This window comes from Podarcis gaigeae, assembly GCF_964106915.1.
Source record: "Podarcis gaigeae genome assembly, chromosome: 1".
Taxonomy (NCBI): Eukaryota; Metazoa; Chordata; class Lepidosauria; order Squamata; family Lacertidae; genus Podarcis; species Podarcis gaigeae.
Genome location: NC_139678.1, coordinates 32,675,064 through 32,689,762, shown reverse-complemented (window position 1 = coordinate 32,689,762; position 14,699 = coordinate 32,675,064). Strand labels below are relative to the sequence as shown.

At 43.0% G+C, this 14,699-nt stretch overlaps 1 protein-coding gene across 4 annotated transcripts in view; it reads left to right on the top strand.

The window, feature by feature from the left end:
- The window catches only part of MIPOL1 (mirror-image polydactyly 1), a 192,761-nt gene extending 180,987 nt beyond the window's left edge, over positions 1-11,774 (top strand). For all 4 annotated transcript variants that reach the window (XM_083741529.1, XM_083741530.1, XM_083741531.1 and 1 more), the window contains one exon: positions 10,712-11,774. In XM_083741529.1, the coding sequence (XP_083597655.1) occupies positions 10,712-10,778 (67 nt within the window). In that variant the 3' untranslated portion in view covers positions 10,779-11,774. The remainder of the gene's footprint in view (positions 1-10,711) is intronic.
- Positions 11,775-14,699: the final 2,925 nt, after the last annotated feature.

Below are 14,699 nucleotides of genomic sequence, written 5' to 3'. Positions count from 1 at the left end.
TAAGCTTCAAATTGTATATTCCTTTTTTTTTTACCAGATAAAAGTTTATCAGAGTTTTAAATCCTTCCCAGTTTTGAAGGGTTCTGGTCTAATTTTAAGAAAATTCAGTATTCTTTAGGAGAAAACATAATAAAGTACTGGCCATCTTGCCAAAATTTTGAGCTGATTTTTATCTTTGTGAATTGTCTTCACCAACAGCCAATGGCACCTATATGTGGGTTGAAGCAAAGGGCTCACTGAGGTTGTCCTTCAGCCTCTGATAAGTTTTATTTCCCCCCCCCCACACACACACACGAACACACAATCATTGAAAAAGTAATAATGAGAATAATGCTTCTGGTGTCTATTACAGTTCTTTTGGGCACTTCCAGATGTCACTCTTATTAGTGGTGTGAGATTTTTCTGTTCTCTTGTAAGGCAATGTGATTGCTTGCAAGGGGGGCGGATAGTTTTCTGTCATACGGTTAATGAGAGAGAATAAAAATTAAAAGGACACAGTGCCAAAAGATTTGTTGCAAAGTTTGCCAAATACGCAATACAGAGTGATGGAGAAGGAACAGTTTGTGTTGGTTATACTGTCCAGAGGATGCTTAATGGAGGACACTTGGTATTTTAAACCAGGACTATAAACAATCAGAGAGGACACACAAGGGAGCGGCAAGCGTTTAAGTCATCATGGAATGCTTGTTTAGAACACACAGAACTTAGAATGTGATGCTCTGAAACTAACACCATTAATTTTAACAGGTCATGGGCTCAGCACCAGTGTTTCTGGAGACTTATTTAAACAGTGCTGCAAAGCATGCCTTCAAATGCATTTTTACATGATCCGCCTGCAAGCCTACCAACAATTACAAAAACCCATAGGCAGCCAATCTGGGCTTCTCCAGATGCTGTTGGATGCCAGCTTTCAATAGTCCTAGCCTGCATAGCCAATGGACAGGGATGATGGGAGTTGTAGTCCAGCTCCCATGCTTGTTACCCCTGCTTATAGCCATGCCTCACTGGTTATTGATTGGTGGAAAAGACATTTATGAAAAAGGACAACGGGTGATCCAGTGTTGCAGGGAGGGAGCACATTTTGTCCCATTCATTTTCTGCCCTTAAGGATATAATTAAACCAACTTTTCAAAATCTTGGGGCAGAAAGTCACTCTGAAAGATGAGATCACTTGTTCACTTTTCAAGACAGCTTTGAAACCTACTTTTCTCCCATAAAAAGCTGTAGTGAAATTGACAAGACTCATTCACAGTGCCAAGTAATATCAATACAGATAGTCCACAGTTCTGTCACGTGGACTCAAACCATCAACTTTCTGATCTTCTGTGAGGTTGCCAGGGTGCATGGCCTCCAAACAGCAACAGGTGTAAAGCAAAACATCAGAAAACTATCACAAAATACAGCTTCTGCTCATAAATAAACAAGATGGATGATCTGTTACTCATAGGTAGGAACTGCTTTGGGTAAAGACAAATAACAATGATGAGAAAGACCACTATGTGACTAAGCCCACAGTTCTCCCCACAAAAAAACAAAATTAACCATCTGAAGAACACCTCATAGCTTCAGCTAATTTTAGAGATAGTGATATTGCATGTTTTGATCACTCCTAGATATAATGTGGTGATTTTTTTATGATGCATACCATGGACAGGAAGAAACCAGAGGTCAAAAAACCTCTAGTTTTGCACTGCATTTGCTGTGCAACAATGAAGAACACTGCTAACAATCATATTTTGCAAAATAAATGTGCAGCTCCCATTGGTAGTATTTCTGATATTGCATGATCAGTGCATGAATGTGGCTGTGTAAACCCCCTCAAGAAGAATTACAGACCTAATGTAGGCCGCTGGTGATGTAACTACAGTTCATATGAACCTAGGCTCACATGCATTAGCAAACAGTTTGCCCATGAAGCTGAGCTAACTGTGCTACAGACAGCATTTGTACTGAAGTATTTATTAGTTTGAAGGGAGGTGAAATCACTGCTTCCTGAAGAATACTGGCAGCGCCCTGTCTTGGTCCCTTCAAAAAGTCATGAACTTCAGCAAGATTCACACTCCCCTAACTGTGTGGCAATTTCCACTAAAGAGCAGTCATCCCAGAGAAGAAGAACATTCAGTGTTATACTCATATATAGCACAGAGGTTAGGGCCAAAACCTCATGTTGTCAATTTGGTGTCTAGACAGCAGCTAGGATATAAGGTACAGAAACCCAAATAGTAGTTCTTTTTGAACTTTTTGGGACCCGATTTCCAGAACAGTAGCTGTGTTAGGCAACTGTACCAAAAACAACAAAGGCTGCATACACATTCCCTGTTTACTCTGCATCCTGTGCCCTCCCATCACTGGTGTGAGAAGCGATGTACACACAAAATAAGCCACAATCCTTTATTTATCCTGTTGCTTCCTAAGAAATACTATCTTTTGATGTGTTTCCCCTCCACAAACCAGCTTTGATCCAGTGAAAGAAACAATGGCCTTGCTTCATTTTAAGCCAGTAGCATGTATACAACCAAAGCATCTCATCAGGGTTGACATATTTTAAAAAGTGAAAATCCAGACACAAATGTTGTTGAGTTTTTTTGGCAAAGTAGTTGTGTTTCCTTTTTTAATTTTTTTTTTATGTTGTGCTTTCTTTCTTTTTTGCAAAATCTCAAAAATAATGACATTTTTGAGGTATTCAACAAAATCTAGAATTCCGACATGGGTTGCCATATGTCCAGATTTTCAAGGACATTTCAGACTGCAGTATTCCAGCTATGTCTAGGAAATTCCGGACATATGGCAACCCTAGTCTCATAGCACTGTAAATGACTAATAATGCTGCCATATTAAATTTGTTATAGGCAAAGTCCTGTTTCCTGCTCTTATTCTGAATAGTACATTCAGGTATTCGGTTCATTTGTTGTTGACTTTATATCCCACCTTTCACACCCTAGTGAAACTCACAAAGGTAATGAAAATGTTTGTTTACTTTTGAAACTTATCTCTCTTCTTTGTCTTAAGACCTCAGGGTGGAATCCAGTAATAACACATAAAGCCGTCAACAAATATCAAAACACAACACAGTTCTGCACATTTAGAAGCAATAATTTGTAACTGTTCCTGCACAGGCAAATTATTTGAGGTTTGAAAGCCTTGAAGAAACAGGTCATCGCCACCACCATCTGTTTATTTGTATATCACTTTTCCACAAAATTGTGCCCATGGTGGATCACAACGTACCAAATGAACAACATATTGCAATTTTTAAAAAATTCAGAATGGTTAGAACTAAGTGTGAGGTCAGTAAGTAAAAACAAAAGTACATAAATCCATGCAACATTGTTTCAAGACAATACAAATAAGCTAACTTAATTTTAACAGCTTGAAACTAAACTGGAGAATAATGCCAACACAAAGATAAAATGGAAGTTTAGAAAACTGAGGGTGGGGGTGTCACCACCCCAAAAAGGCATTCCACAGAAGAGCTCCACAGTTAACTTACTGCTTTGTGGGGTAGTCATAGAATCATAGAGTTGGAATAGACCACAAGGGCCATCGAGTCCAACCCCCTGCCAAGCAGGAAACACCATCAGAGCACTCCTGACATATGGTTGTCAAGCCTCTGCTTAAAGACCTCCAAAGAAGGAGACTCCACCACACTCCTTGGCAGCAAATTCCACTGTCGAACAGCTCTTACCGTCAGGAAGTTCTTCCTAATGTTTAGGTGGAATCTTCTTTCTTGTAGTTTGGAACCATTGCTCCGTGTCCGCTTTTCTGGAGCAGCAGAAAATAACCTTTCTCCCTCCTCTATATGACATCCTTTTATATATTTGAACATGGCTATCATATCACCCCTTAACCTCCTCTTCTCCAGGCTAAACATGCCCAGCTCCCTTAGCCGTTCCTCATAAGGCATCGTTTCCAGGCCTTTGACCATTTTGGTTGCCCTCCTCTGGACACGTTCCAGTTTGTCAGTGTCCTTCTTGAACTGTGGTGCCCAGAACTGGACACAGTACTCCAGGTGAGGTCTGACCAGAGCAGAATACAGTGGCACTATTACTTCCCTTGATCTAGATGCTATACTCCTATTGATGCAGGCCAAAATTGCATTGGCTTTTTTAGCTGCCGCGTCACACTGTTGGCTCATGTCAAGTTTGTGGTCAACCAAGACTCCTAGATCCTTTTCACATGTACTGCTCTCAAGCCAGGTGTCACCCATCTTGTATTTGTGCCTCTCATTTTTTTTGCCCAAGTGCAATACTTTACATTTCTCCCTGTTAAAGTTCATCTTGTTTGTTTTGGCCCAGTTCTCTAATCTGTGAAGTGTGATCCTGTCCTCTGGGGTGTTAGCCACCGCTCCCAGTTTGGTGTCAGCTGCAAATTTGATCAGGATGCCCTTGAGTCCATCATCCAAGTCGTTGATAAAGATGTTGAATAAGACCGGGCCCAAGACAGAACCCTGTGGCACCCCACTAGTCACTCTTCTCCAGGATGAAGAGGAACCATTGATGAGCACCCTTTGGGTTCGGTCAGTCAGCCAGTTACAAATCCACTGAGTGGTAGCATAGTCAAGACCGCATTTTACCAGCTTCTTTACAAGAATATCATGGGGCACCTTGTCAAATGCCTTGCTGAAATCAAGGTAGGCTACATCCACCTCTCCCTTGGGGCAGACCTCCTTCCCAGCTCTTCCTCACCTCACACCTGCAGTGGGAATAAAGATTGCCACTCCTCCTTCAACCCCCACATACACTCCTCGTTTTGATTTATTTTTTCTCTCACCAAACATCTCTTCCAGCGCTGTCCTCAAGACACTTAGAAACCTGGTCCAGGCATCAGGTTGACAGCATTGATGCCAGGACAGGGGGCGGAGAGTGAGTTTCGTAGCTGATGAAATTTTGAGGTGGTCCCTCCATTTTGCAAGTCAAACCACCAGAACAGGGCCTCCCCAGCAGACTTCAAGTTATGGGCAGGAAGAGCCACAAGCCTTTGGGGGCTTTGTATTTAACAACCACATCCTTGAAGTGGACTCCGTAACCAGTGAAGTACTCTGAGGATGGGTATAATATATCATAATAATGGAAGAATAACATAGATGAGTATCCACATACTCTTTGCATTTCTTCATATTTTGTTCTGCAGCTCCTGTCTCTATGATGCTTGTAAAAAAAAAAAAAAATCTCCAGAACTGCATATTATGTCCAGGGGTGATCAAATTTCCCCTTCATTTGGGTTGCAAGTTATAATTGTGATGGAAATGTATTTGGTTTATATTCAGGAGAACATCTCTGATTACAAATATGTTACAAACAGAGCTTGTTCATAAATCCTAGCTATATGGAAGCCTAGAAAGTCTCTCATGGTCGCTGCTCCATCTCTTTCTCTCTCCTGTCTTTTACATACATCTGTGATCGGCGTGTGTGCCAATTTCTGCAGCCTCCTTGATCAAGGTGACTTCTTTCAGGCCCAGCACAACAAAGTGACTGGAAACCAGGCAGACTCAAGTACTGCTCAGCGGTGTAGCTTTGGGAAAGTCACCTTTCTTAGTGCTAAAAGGTAAAGGTACCCCTGACCGTTAGGTCCAGTCGTGACTGACTCTGGGGTTGCGGCGCTCATCTCGCTTTATTGGCCAAGGGAGCCGGCGTACAGCTTCCGGGTCTCGTGGCCAGCATGACTAAGCCGCTTCTGGCAAACCAGAGCAGGGCATGGATACACCGTTTACCTTTCTGCCAGAGCGGTACCTATTTATCTACTTGCACTTTGATGTTCTTTCGAACTGCTAGATGGGCAGGAGCTGGGACCGAACAACAGATCTAATGCACAACTTAGCTAAATGCCTAAACAAAGTTGTTCCAAGTAAACGTATTTGGCATGATACTGCTTTATTACACATTTTAACTATGGATTTGTGTACTTTAGAGGGGTTGTTTTATTGTGTATTTTAATTATGGATGTTTATATTTTAATGGTTGTGTAAATTGATGTTTATACTTTTATAAGTATTTTATGCTTAGAAGCCTAATTTGGAATTAAACAGTATGTGAATTAATAAACTATTAGAAATGAATAATGGTGATGCTGGCTGCTTAAATACTATTGTTTACTTTTTATAATCTTTTATGAGCACGGTCTTCTTTGGCGATCACTCGTAGCCGAGTAAGATTGTCTTTGATAAACACGGTTTTAACTGTGACTGTGGAGGCCAATTCTCAATCCACACGTCCTTCCACAGTGGGGACATAGATTTCCATGGTGTGGATTTGCCAAGCATGCCTTCCTCTTAGCACGTTTCTCCCTTTCGTCCTGAGTTCAAGTGCCTTCAAAACCCATGACACCTTTGGTAAAGGCTGTTCTTCAATTAGAGCACTCACAAGCCAGTGTTTCCCAGTTGTCGGTGTTTATACTACATTTTTTTAGCACAGTAAAGTCCCGGCTTCAGATCTTGCCTCTCCTCTGCTATTAATTCACTTGGTGACCTTCAGTGATCCCAGCCCCAGCACAGCACCTTTGGGCAGCTAATAGGTACCAAGAACCTGATGGGGTCCACTGATGCCCTGTGGCTTATGATTCCAATGCCAGTTGGTTTGAAGCTACCATTTTAATTTCCTAAAGTGCCCCCAGCGCAGTGACACACCAGTACATTGTGGGAAATTTTAATGGCAACTCCAAGCCACTCAGTTTTGATGGCAGCACTGGCATCCACCACTGTCCTTACCCCACCATGGAAACCTATCAGGGCCCACTGTCATCAAGGCTGGATTATCCCTGGTGCAACTGAAGCAATTGCGTCAGAGCCAATACCTGCTAAGCAGTCCAGAGTCTGAGCTTCCATTTGGAAAATGGGCCTGCTGAAACAATGAGGATAACCTGTGCTCATTGGCCGGCTGGCCAATGTGACCTGTCTCCTGCTGTTGTGCAGTGCACTGGGCACTGTGTACTGTGGAATTTGCTCTATATGTTGTGTGGGGGGAGAGAGAGAGAGTGCGCGCTTTTGGAAGAGCAGCCAAAATTTTATTTTGGCCAATCCAGCCCAGTCTGGTTGTACTATCCCAAGTACTATTTTTGAATAAAAAGCACTTTCTTAGATAACTTTTCTCTTCAAGTGTAATTTGCTGCTTTTGAGATGTAGATTCTGCTTTGGGTCCATTTCTTTCATACCCAGAAAAAGCTTAATTTCTCTTGTTACCATTGATTAAACCTGCAACGTTGTTTTTTTCCGGAATAAAACAAAGAGCAAAGTGGTCTTGCATTCCTGATGCGTGGTGTGGTCTACCTCATTTTGATGATAGCCGTCATCATTCATCCGAAGAGCCATAGCCATGATTGCTAAGCCTCATTATTTTCAATGAGGCCTGACAGTTTCAGAGTTAACCAGAAGACAGCAACTTTCATCCCATGGGTATTCCTTTTCAAGCCTGGGTGACTCCTCATTGACTTGTCAATTGTGGTGTTCCCTGATGGTGGTTGGTCGCATCTCCTTATATGTCTGTACTCTTGAGGCTCATAAGTAAGCCCTCCAGCCATTGTCTTCCCCATTCCCTTCCCATGCATGGTATTACTTCGCTGACAAATGTTGGTGGGCTTTCTTCTGTTGCTGAAGGGGAGAAAATGAAAACAAGACAAGAGCCACATTGAGGTGGAATGTGTTTTGCTGTGGCCGCCCCCCCAAGAACTGAGAGACAGCACCAGTAGCATTACCTGTGGATGGGAGTGCGCTGAGCTTGCCCCCCCCCCCCGAGGAATTCCACAACTTCCAAATATTTGCATCGTCTTCCATAATAAAATGTTTGCACACTAAGAAGGTACCACAGTGTTTAGCCTGTATCTCTCAGGTTTCACGCAGACAGGCTAGACTGGTACATTCCCAGCTTTTACATCTTAAGCAACGTTGAGCCCACACAGACATCTGAATTGTTAGGTTTTCTGTTTCATCGTGCCAAGTGATAAGAAAATAATTACATATCACTTACGAAATGGTCAGAAGGAACTTGTTTTAGCTGGGGCAAAGGCTCTCCATCCAATTTCAGGCAGTTCTGCCACTGTGCTGCGGCCCCATACAATGCCACCCTCACTGTTCAGAGGGAACCTGATCCTCTAAAACGGGGGTGGGTGGGGTGTTGAGGGGGTATAAATTAGAAGAGGAGAAGGGGAAAGAATGGTCACCTCCTGCTTGTGAAAACTTTGGATCCACCCTCCATTAAAAAGAATGGTAAAAACTTCCAAATCTGCTGCCTGATTCATCAGGGAGGACCAACATACTCTTATCATGGATTAAACTTATCTAAATGTTGCAGCCCTTGCTTAAAAATAATGATTTTTAAGTTTCAAAAAAGTAACTTTGCAACCCTGTACACACACTTGAGCTTAAGCCCCAATGGAATTAGAGCAGGCATAGGCAAACTCGGCCCTCCAGATGGTTTGGGACTACAACTCCCATCATCCCTAGCTAACAGGACCAGTGGCCAGGGATGATGGGAATTGTAGTCTCAAAAAACATCTGAAGAGCTGAGTTTGCCTATGCCTGAATTAGAAGGTTTAAACTTTTTAGACACATACAGAACGGTTTTAGTTCAGTGGGAAAGCATTCTGGAGGTTCAGTGTTTGGAAGCTGCATGGGGAATTCCTCATCATCCTTTATCCTACTGGGATCAGTAGGCATCCGCTTATCCCAAGTAGCCAGGAGCACATCTGCATGTATGCAGCCTTCTGTTGCTCTCCTGGTTCACTTGACCTGCATAAATTTCTTCAGTATCACAGAGCATAGAAAAAGTAGTTAAACCTCTCTGTCACCATTTCCTGTTTCTTGCTGAAAGCCTTATTGCCTACCACTCACCCCGCCCCCTTCTCCCGTACCAATGTTTTTACGTAGTGGGTGGATTCCTAATCTAGTTTCAGGGATGAAGTTTTCTGAATAGTGCAATAAAAAGCACAGTTGGAAGGAGCCTAGAGTCTCCTGGAAAATGTGAGAGTTTCGATACCTAGTGTGCACCTCTGTCAGTATCAGATACTTCTGCTTGGATCACTAAAACCAAAGCAACTATCTTTGTAGAGCTTGCAGTTATCTGCTATAAAGTTCTCTCTCTCTCTCTCTCTCTCTCTCTCTCTCTCTCTCTCTCTCAGGTTACCAGATTTTTTTCAAAGAATCTGGGGACACTCTTTTTTTTAAGAGGGAAAAAATATTTTTAAAACATTTTTAAAAAATAAAGAAAGAAGTAATATCTTCTCTTCTGTGGTCTCCTCCATCGTGCGGCCTTCCTCTGGGCCTCAGCCTGCTCTCTTGGAGCACTAGCTGCCATGGAGTAGGCTCGGGCCGGTCCTGGGCTCGGCCATGTGTCCTTGCTCTCCTCGTGCTCTCCTACCTCTCCCCCTCAGTGGCAGTGGCAGCGGCACGGCAAGGTCAGGGCTCCCCTCTTTTTTCTCCTTCCTCTTTCTCTCTCTTCCTTCTCCTTCTCTTCTCCTCCTCCTCACTGTGTCAGCTCTGGGGGTTTTACTGGCCCCAGAGCGCCGCTGGGCAGTTGGCCGGGTGGCCAGGCGCTCTTGCTCCCAACTCGATATGGGTTGTGGGAGGGGGGTCAGCGGTTCCCCCAGTTGATGCGCCGGGCGTTACTGGTTCCCCCTCGGCAGTGGCAGCGGCAGTCTCAGCAGCCCAGAACCAGCCTCCTGGTAGCACAGTCTGGCACCCACAAACTCAACAATATTGTATAAAATAAGTTTTTAATTATTGCTCTTTTTTCTGTGTTCTTGGTGGTAGCTGTAAGGCACCTTGGGTGCCTGCCAGGGATAAAGACGGAATATAAATAAATATTCTTATAACAATAGTAATAATACCAAATCACAAATAAATGACACCAAAGGGACACACCTTCCAGCCACACTGTTTTACATTAACTGATCTTTAAAATGTTAAAATCATGTTTAAAGATTGGGAAGGAGAAATGTCTTTATTGTTTTAATGTTAGGCACCAGGTGAGCCTTTCTAGGGAGCCTGTTCCATAATTGGTTTTTAATAACATGTAAATGGGGAGGTGCATGAGCTGGGCTGCCAGAAAACTAGGTGGGTATTGTAGGGAATCGTGGTAGAAGGAAGAAGGGATAGGAGGAAAAAGGAGGAGGCCTGATTCTCCAACAAAGGGCTTCCACGTTCCCTATCCAACCATCTCACTAGTTTCTCCAATTCTGCAAATGATATTATACATTATGATGTATAGGGAAATTTAAATATGCAGCATGCATTCAACTAAAGCTTGTTGGTGACTGAGGGAGAAACAGGGGCAGAGGTATTTTAAATGACAAAAGAGAATTGGGTGTTCCATGTAACAAGAGGAACAGGCACCAAAGCAGGGTTCCCCCCTGCCCCTGCCCCCCCCAAACAGGAACCTAATTTGCTGCTTGTGTGAAGGCATCTCTGCAAGAAGCTACACACACAAGCAGTCGGCAGTACTGTGCAAACTCGAGAGATGCGGGGTTCTCAGATATTGTGTTTACTACGAAGTGGGAGATGAGTTAACACGCTCTTCTGACTGGGACGGGGCTGGGCTGTAGGTTAAAAGTTCCTCGCAAATTGTCTGCATTCTGCCTTGGGAGCCTGTCTCTGTTACAGTAATGCTTTGTTTCCTAGCATGACCACCCCTGGGACTTATTGGTCCAGAGCAAACACTCTCTCTTTCAGCCAGGACATTCCTAATATTAGTTTCCTTTTCTTCACTCGCCTCCCCCATTCCAGGTTGCAAAGGCTGGTGGACGTCCTAAGGAAGAAGATTGGCGCAGGGGCCATTAGGACGGTGATCTGATAGAAAACTCCAGTCTGGGGAAGCATTCACATCTGGTGACCAGGCTGCTTCATTCAGCACTGTGTAAACAGTAAAGCCTTAACTTAGCAAACAGTTGTTAGAAGTGGGACACTCCAACGACATTCCAAGCCTAGATAAAATCAAATCATAAATGTTTAACCACTTGGCTGCTGAGTTCTGTGATTTGTCCAAAGGTATCCCAACGAAAATTTATTTACTTTCATAGCAGATCTGTTTTGGTAGGGTTAGCAAGCCTTTGAGAAAGTTTGTGTGTTGCATACACACACGCACACACTATGGGCAATTGTTTCTAAGTTTAGCCTGCTTAGTCTTTCTGCCTAATATTCTTATATTCTTATAAACGTTTCAGATTATTCTTGAACTCTAAATCCACTGGGTTGAATATAAATATTGAAATTATCCGATAATGCTAAAATTCAAGATGTATGTAAATGATAGGAGCTCGGAAGAAAAATATACATCTAATATCTTGTAAAATGTTGCATTTTCTCTTCAAGAAAACTGTTCCTTTTCTGCCAAAACTGTATAGGTTAATGAAAATTGTCCCTGTGCAGACACACTAAAGGGAAGGCATACGGACCATTTTCAGGAAAAATTAAAACATATCAAGTAGTAGTAGATATATCCTGATAACTTAGCAAATTCTTTATGTTCACATCTTAATTGTTCAGTATGTGATTTCTTTGGAGATTCCCAGTCTCATGTTGTACAGAAGCAGAGAAGATTCATTATGTCTCACTTAAAGCAGTCCTTGTTGTTATGAACCCTCTCAAATTAAAGCAAACAAACTGGCGATATGATTAACCTCCCGCAAGAAATGTACACCCGTGTCAGTTTCCTATCATTTAGAATTGCCCAGGCAATCTCTTTCTCCAGCTTTCCTTGATTATTGTTTTACAGATTCAGTGAAAAAGATTATAATGGGAAAAATGAAGGATTGAAGGAAATAAATATCATATGATGTATTTGCTGTGAGTCAATGATTCCTGTTCTGTTTCATTCTCGTTAACTTGGTTTATCTACTATTGCATCTCAGTCTCTGTGGACTTGCACATGTGTGCACACACTAAAACTGAGCTACAGGGGTGAGTAACCCGTGTGTGTATCTGTACATCCATATTTCTCTGTCCATTAAACACATCCGAAGAAGTGGGCATTGCTCCTTGAAAATACAGTACAGCATTTGTTCCTTAACGTGTCTCAGGATTTTTGATCTTTTTAATACTACAAACGTACATGGCTATTCTTGGCATAGTACAGAGTAACATGGCTGCTCTTGAAGGAAAAATGGGGGGAGGGGAATCTATTGAAGATTCCAAGATTCCAAGCCCTGCTGCAAAGTTCATCCTCCAGATTCTAACGTCCTTCATACACGTGGGTTGCTTATGGTCTGCAAACTCCTTTCCTCTCAAAAAGGCCATCATGAGCAGATATCAGAAGCTGCTTGGGCTAGAAACTAGGAACTTTTGGTTCTGTGTGCTTCAGCTGCATGTGATGAGCTATCAGAACTGCTGCTTAGGTTCTAGAAAGGCCCCATCCATCCAGGTTGCCCATTGGGCTGACAGGAAGCGCTATATAGAAGAAGAAGAAGAAGAAGAAGAAGAAGAAGAAGAAGAAGAAGAAGAAGAAGAGGAGGAGTTTGGATTTGATATCCCGCCTTTCACTCCCTTTAAGGAGTCTCAAAGCGGCTAACATTCTCCTTTCCCTTCCTCCCCCACAGCAAACACTCTGTGAAGTGAGTGGGGCTGAGAGACTTCAAGGAAGTGTGACTGGCCCAAGGTCACCCAGCAGCTGCATGTGGAGGAGCGGAGACGCGAACCTGGTTCCCCAGGATTACGAGACTACCGCTCTCAACCACTACACCACACTGGCTCTCTATAAAGACTTCCTGTTTACGCTGGGACCTTGTCTGGGCAACAATGGCTTCCTAGCTCAGGGGTGTTCCTGTGTGCCCTGTCTTGGTTGCTCAGTTCAGATTCTGGGCTCAACTCCTTGTTCTTCTTGGCTCACCTTTGACAGCTGCGTACAGCTCAGCATGACAGACTGGAATACGGTTTATGTCTCTTGATTTACGCAGGAAATGTGAGATGCTTTCTAATTTGCACACTGATCATGATCATTCTTCCTCCTTCCCAGGGTTCAAAGTAAGAGCCTGTCCCCCCCACCCACCCACCCCCACTGGCTAAGATAACAAATGTAATTACCATTGCGAGTCGTGTCACTATTCCTTCAATGCTACATGGAGATACTGTGTATTTTTTCAGCAGGATTGCACAGTGAGTTGTGAGCCATCCATGGTCCATGTCATGGTAAAATATGTAAATAGCATCACGTTGTCTCAGAATAAGAGCATTATTAAAGCTTTCCAGCACTGTAATTAGATTCATGGTAAGCCTCCCCTAAGCCCTCACTAATTAACTATGCTGCAACAAGTCAACTTGAACAGGAAAGAAATGGGGACCTTGCATCACCCAGCAATGATTCCCATTCGGCCCCAAACCATAACCTGACTGTGGTATTTTGTACAGTGGAATCCCTCTCCCTTGACCCAGCCATCCTCTGATATCTTCCCCCCTTCTAAGAAGGGCAGGGCATCTTCCATCCCAAGGCTGACTTCCTCAACCTAGACTCACAAGGCCCTAGAACCCTCTATTAAGTTGGTGCTTCGGGGCAGTGTCAGTGGGTTGCCCAATATATTCAGCACTGCCAGGGTGATCTTTATCCCCGTTCTCCATCTTGTACTCCTCTTATCTTTTTGCTATCATTCTCCCTTCCCCTCCTCTCCACTCTTTCTGCTACCTTCTTCCCCCGGCCCCAGGTTAAGAACCCTGCCTTAATGGGCTCTTCTGGTGAGATTGAAAGCGTGCACACACACATACACACACATATATACATATTATACACTTTGGGTGGGATTTGCCTAACAAGACACAGCAGTGCAAGCTCTGCACATGGAATTCTGCTTATGCAAAAGAGCTTTGCCCCTCTGCCCCTGTATGCCCCCCCCCCCCCAGAAATAGACTCATGAGGGTCAGGAGATCCCCCTAGTGCAGGATGCAGGGGAAGAAGGGGAATTTGTTCCATCTGGCAAGCTGGAATTCTGGCACTGGTGGAACAATCAGAACAGGGTGGTGTTGTATTCCTCCTATTGGCCCATGTGTGGCTTAGTGCAGTGATGTAGGTGCCAAACTTTTTTTGTGCATGGATCCCACCTTAGGCTGGAATGTGCAGGTGGAACCCAGCTCCCATGTATGCATCGTCTTTGCATATGAGATTCTGTTTTGCTCTGCATCCAAAGGATGGAAGGAATTCTATCCGTTCTTTAGAATCTAAAATTTAGGTATTGGTAAAATTGCTTACCTATGTTATATTACATACTGTAGGCATTTCTCCATTTAGCTCTAGGTCTGTGTAAAATGTTTCGGTTTTTTTAAAGAGCATTTCATTAGTGAAGCCCTAATGAACCTCCCAAAAGTTCCTTACTTGTTTTAATTTGATTGGAAGTCAGTTGTAGTCTTCCACAGTCTAGACTTTTCATTCTTCAGTTTTGTTGGAGCTGCACGTGTTCCAGGAGGCTTTTAAACAAATAGTTGGAATGGTTGAATGATTTACATTGCCAGTGCCTAGCTAAATATGTAGCCTTTAGAAAAGATGTGGTTTATTTTGGCACTGTTTAAAAAACTCAAATATTTTAAACATTTGTTAAGTTCAAGCTTGCACATTTGAACTAGGAGTATACGTTCCAAAATTGGATCTCAGGTTACCTGTCTCTTACCCTTTTGTAGATTGTAATCCTTTTATTAAAATAGGCTTTGTAAAGGTTGCTTTTAAAAACAATTCAAGGTGAAGGATTGTCACTGCATGAATGCGAGTCAGAAATTAACTGTAAAAATCAAGAAA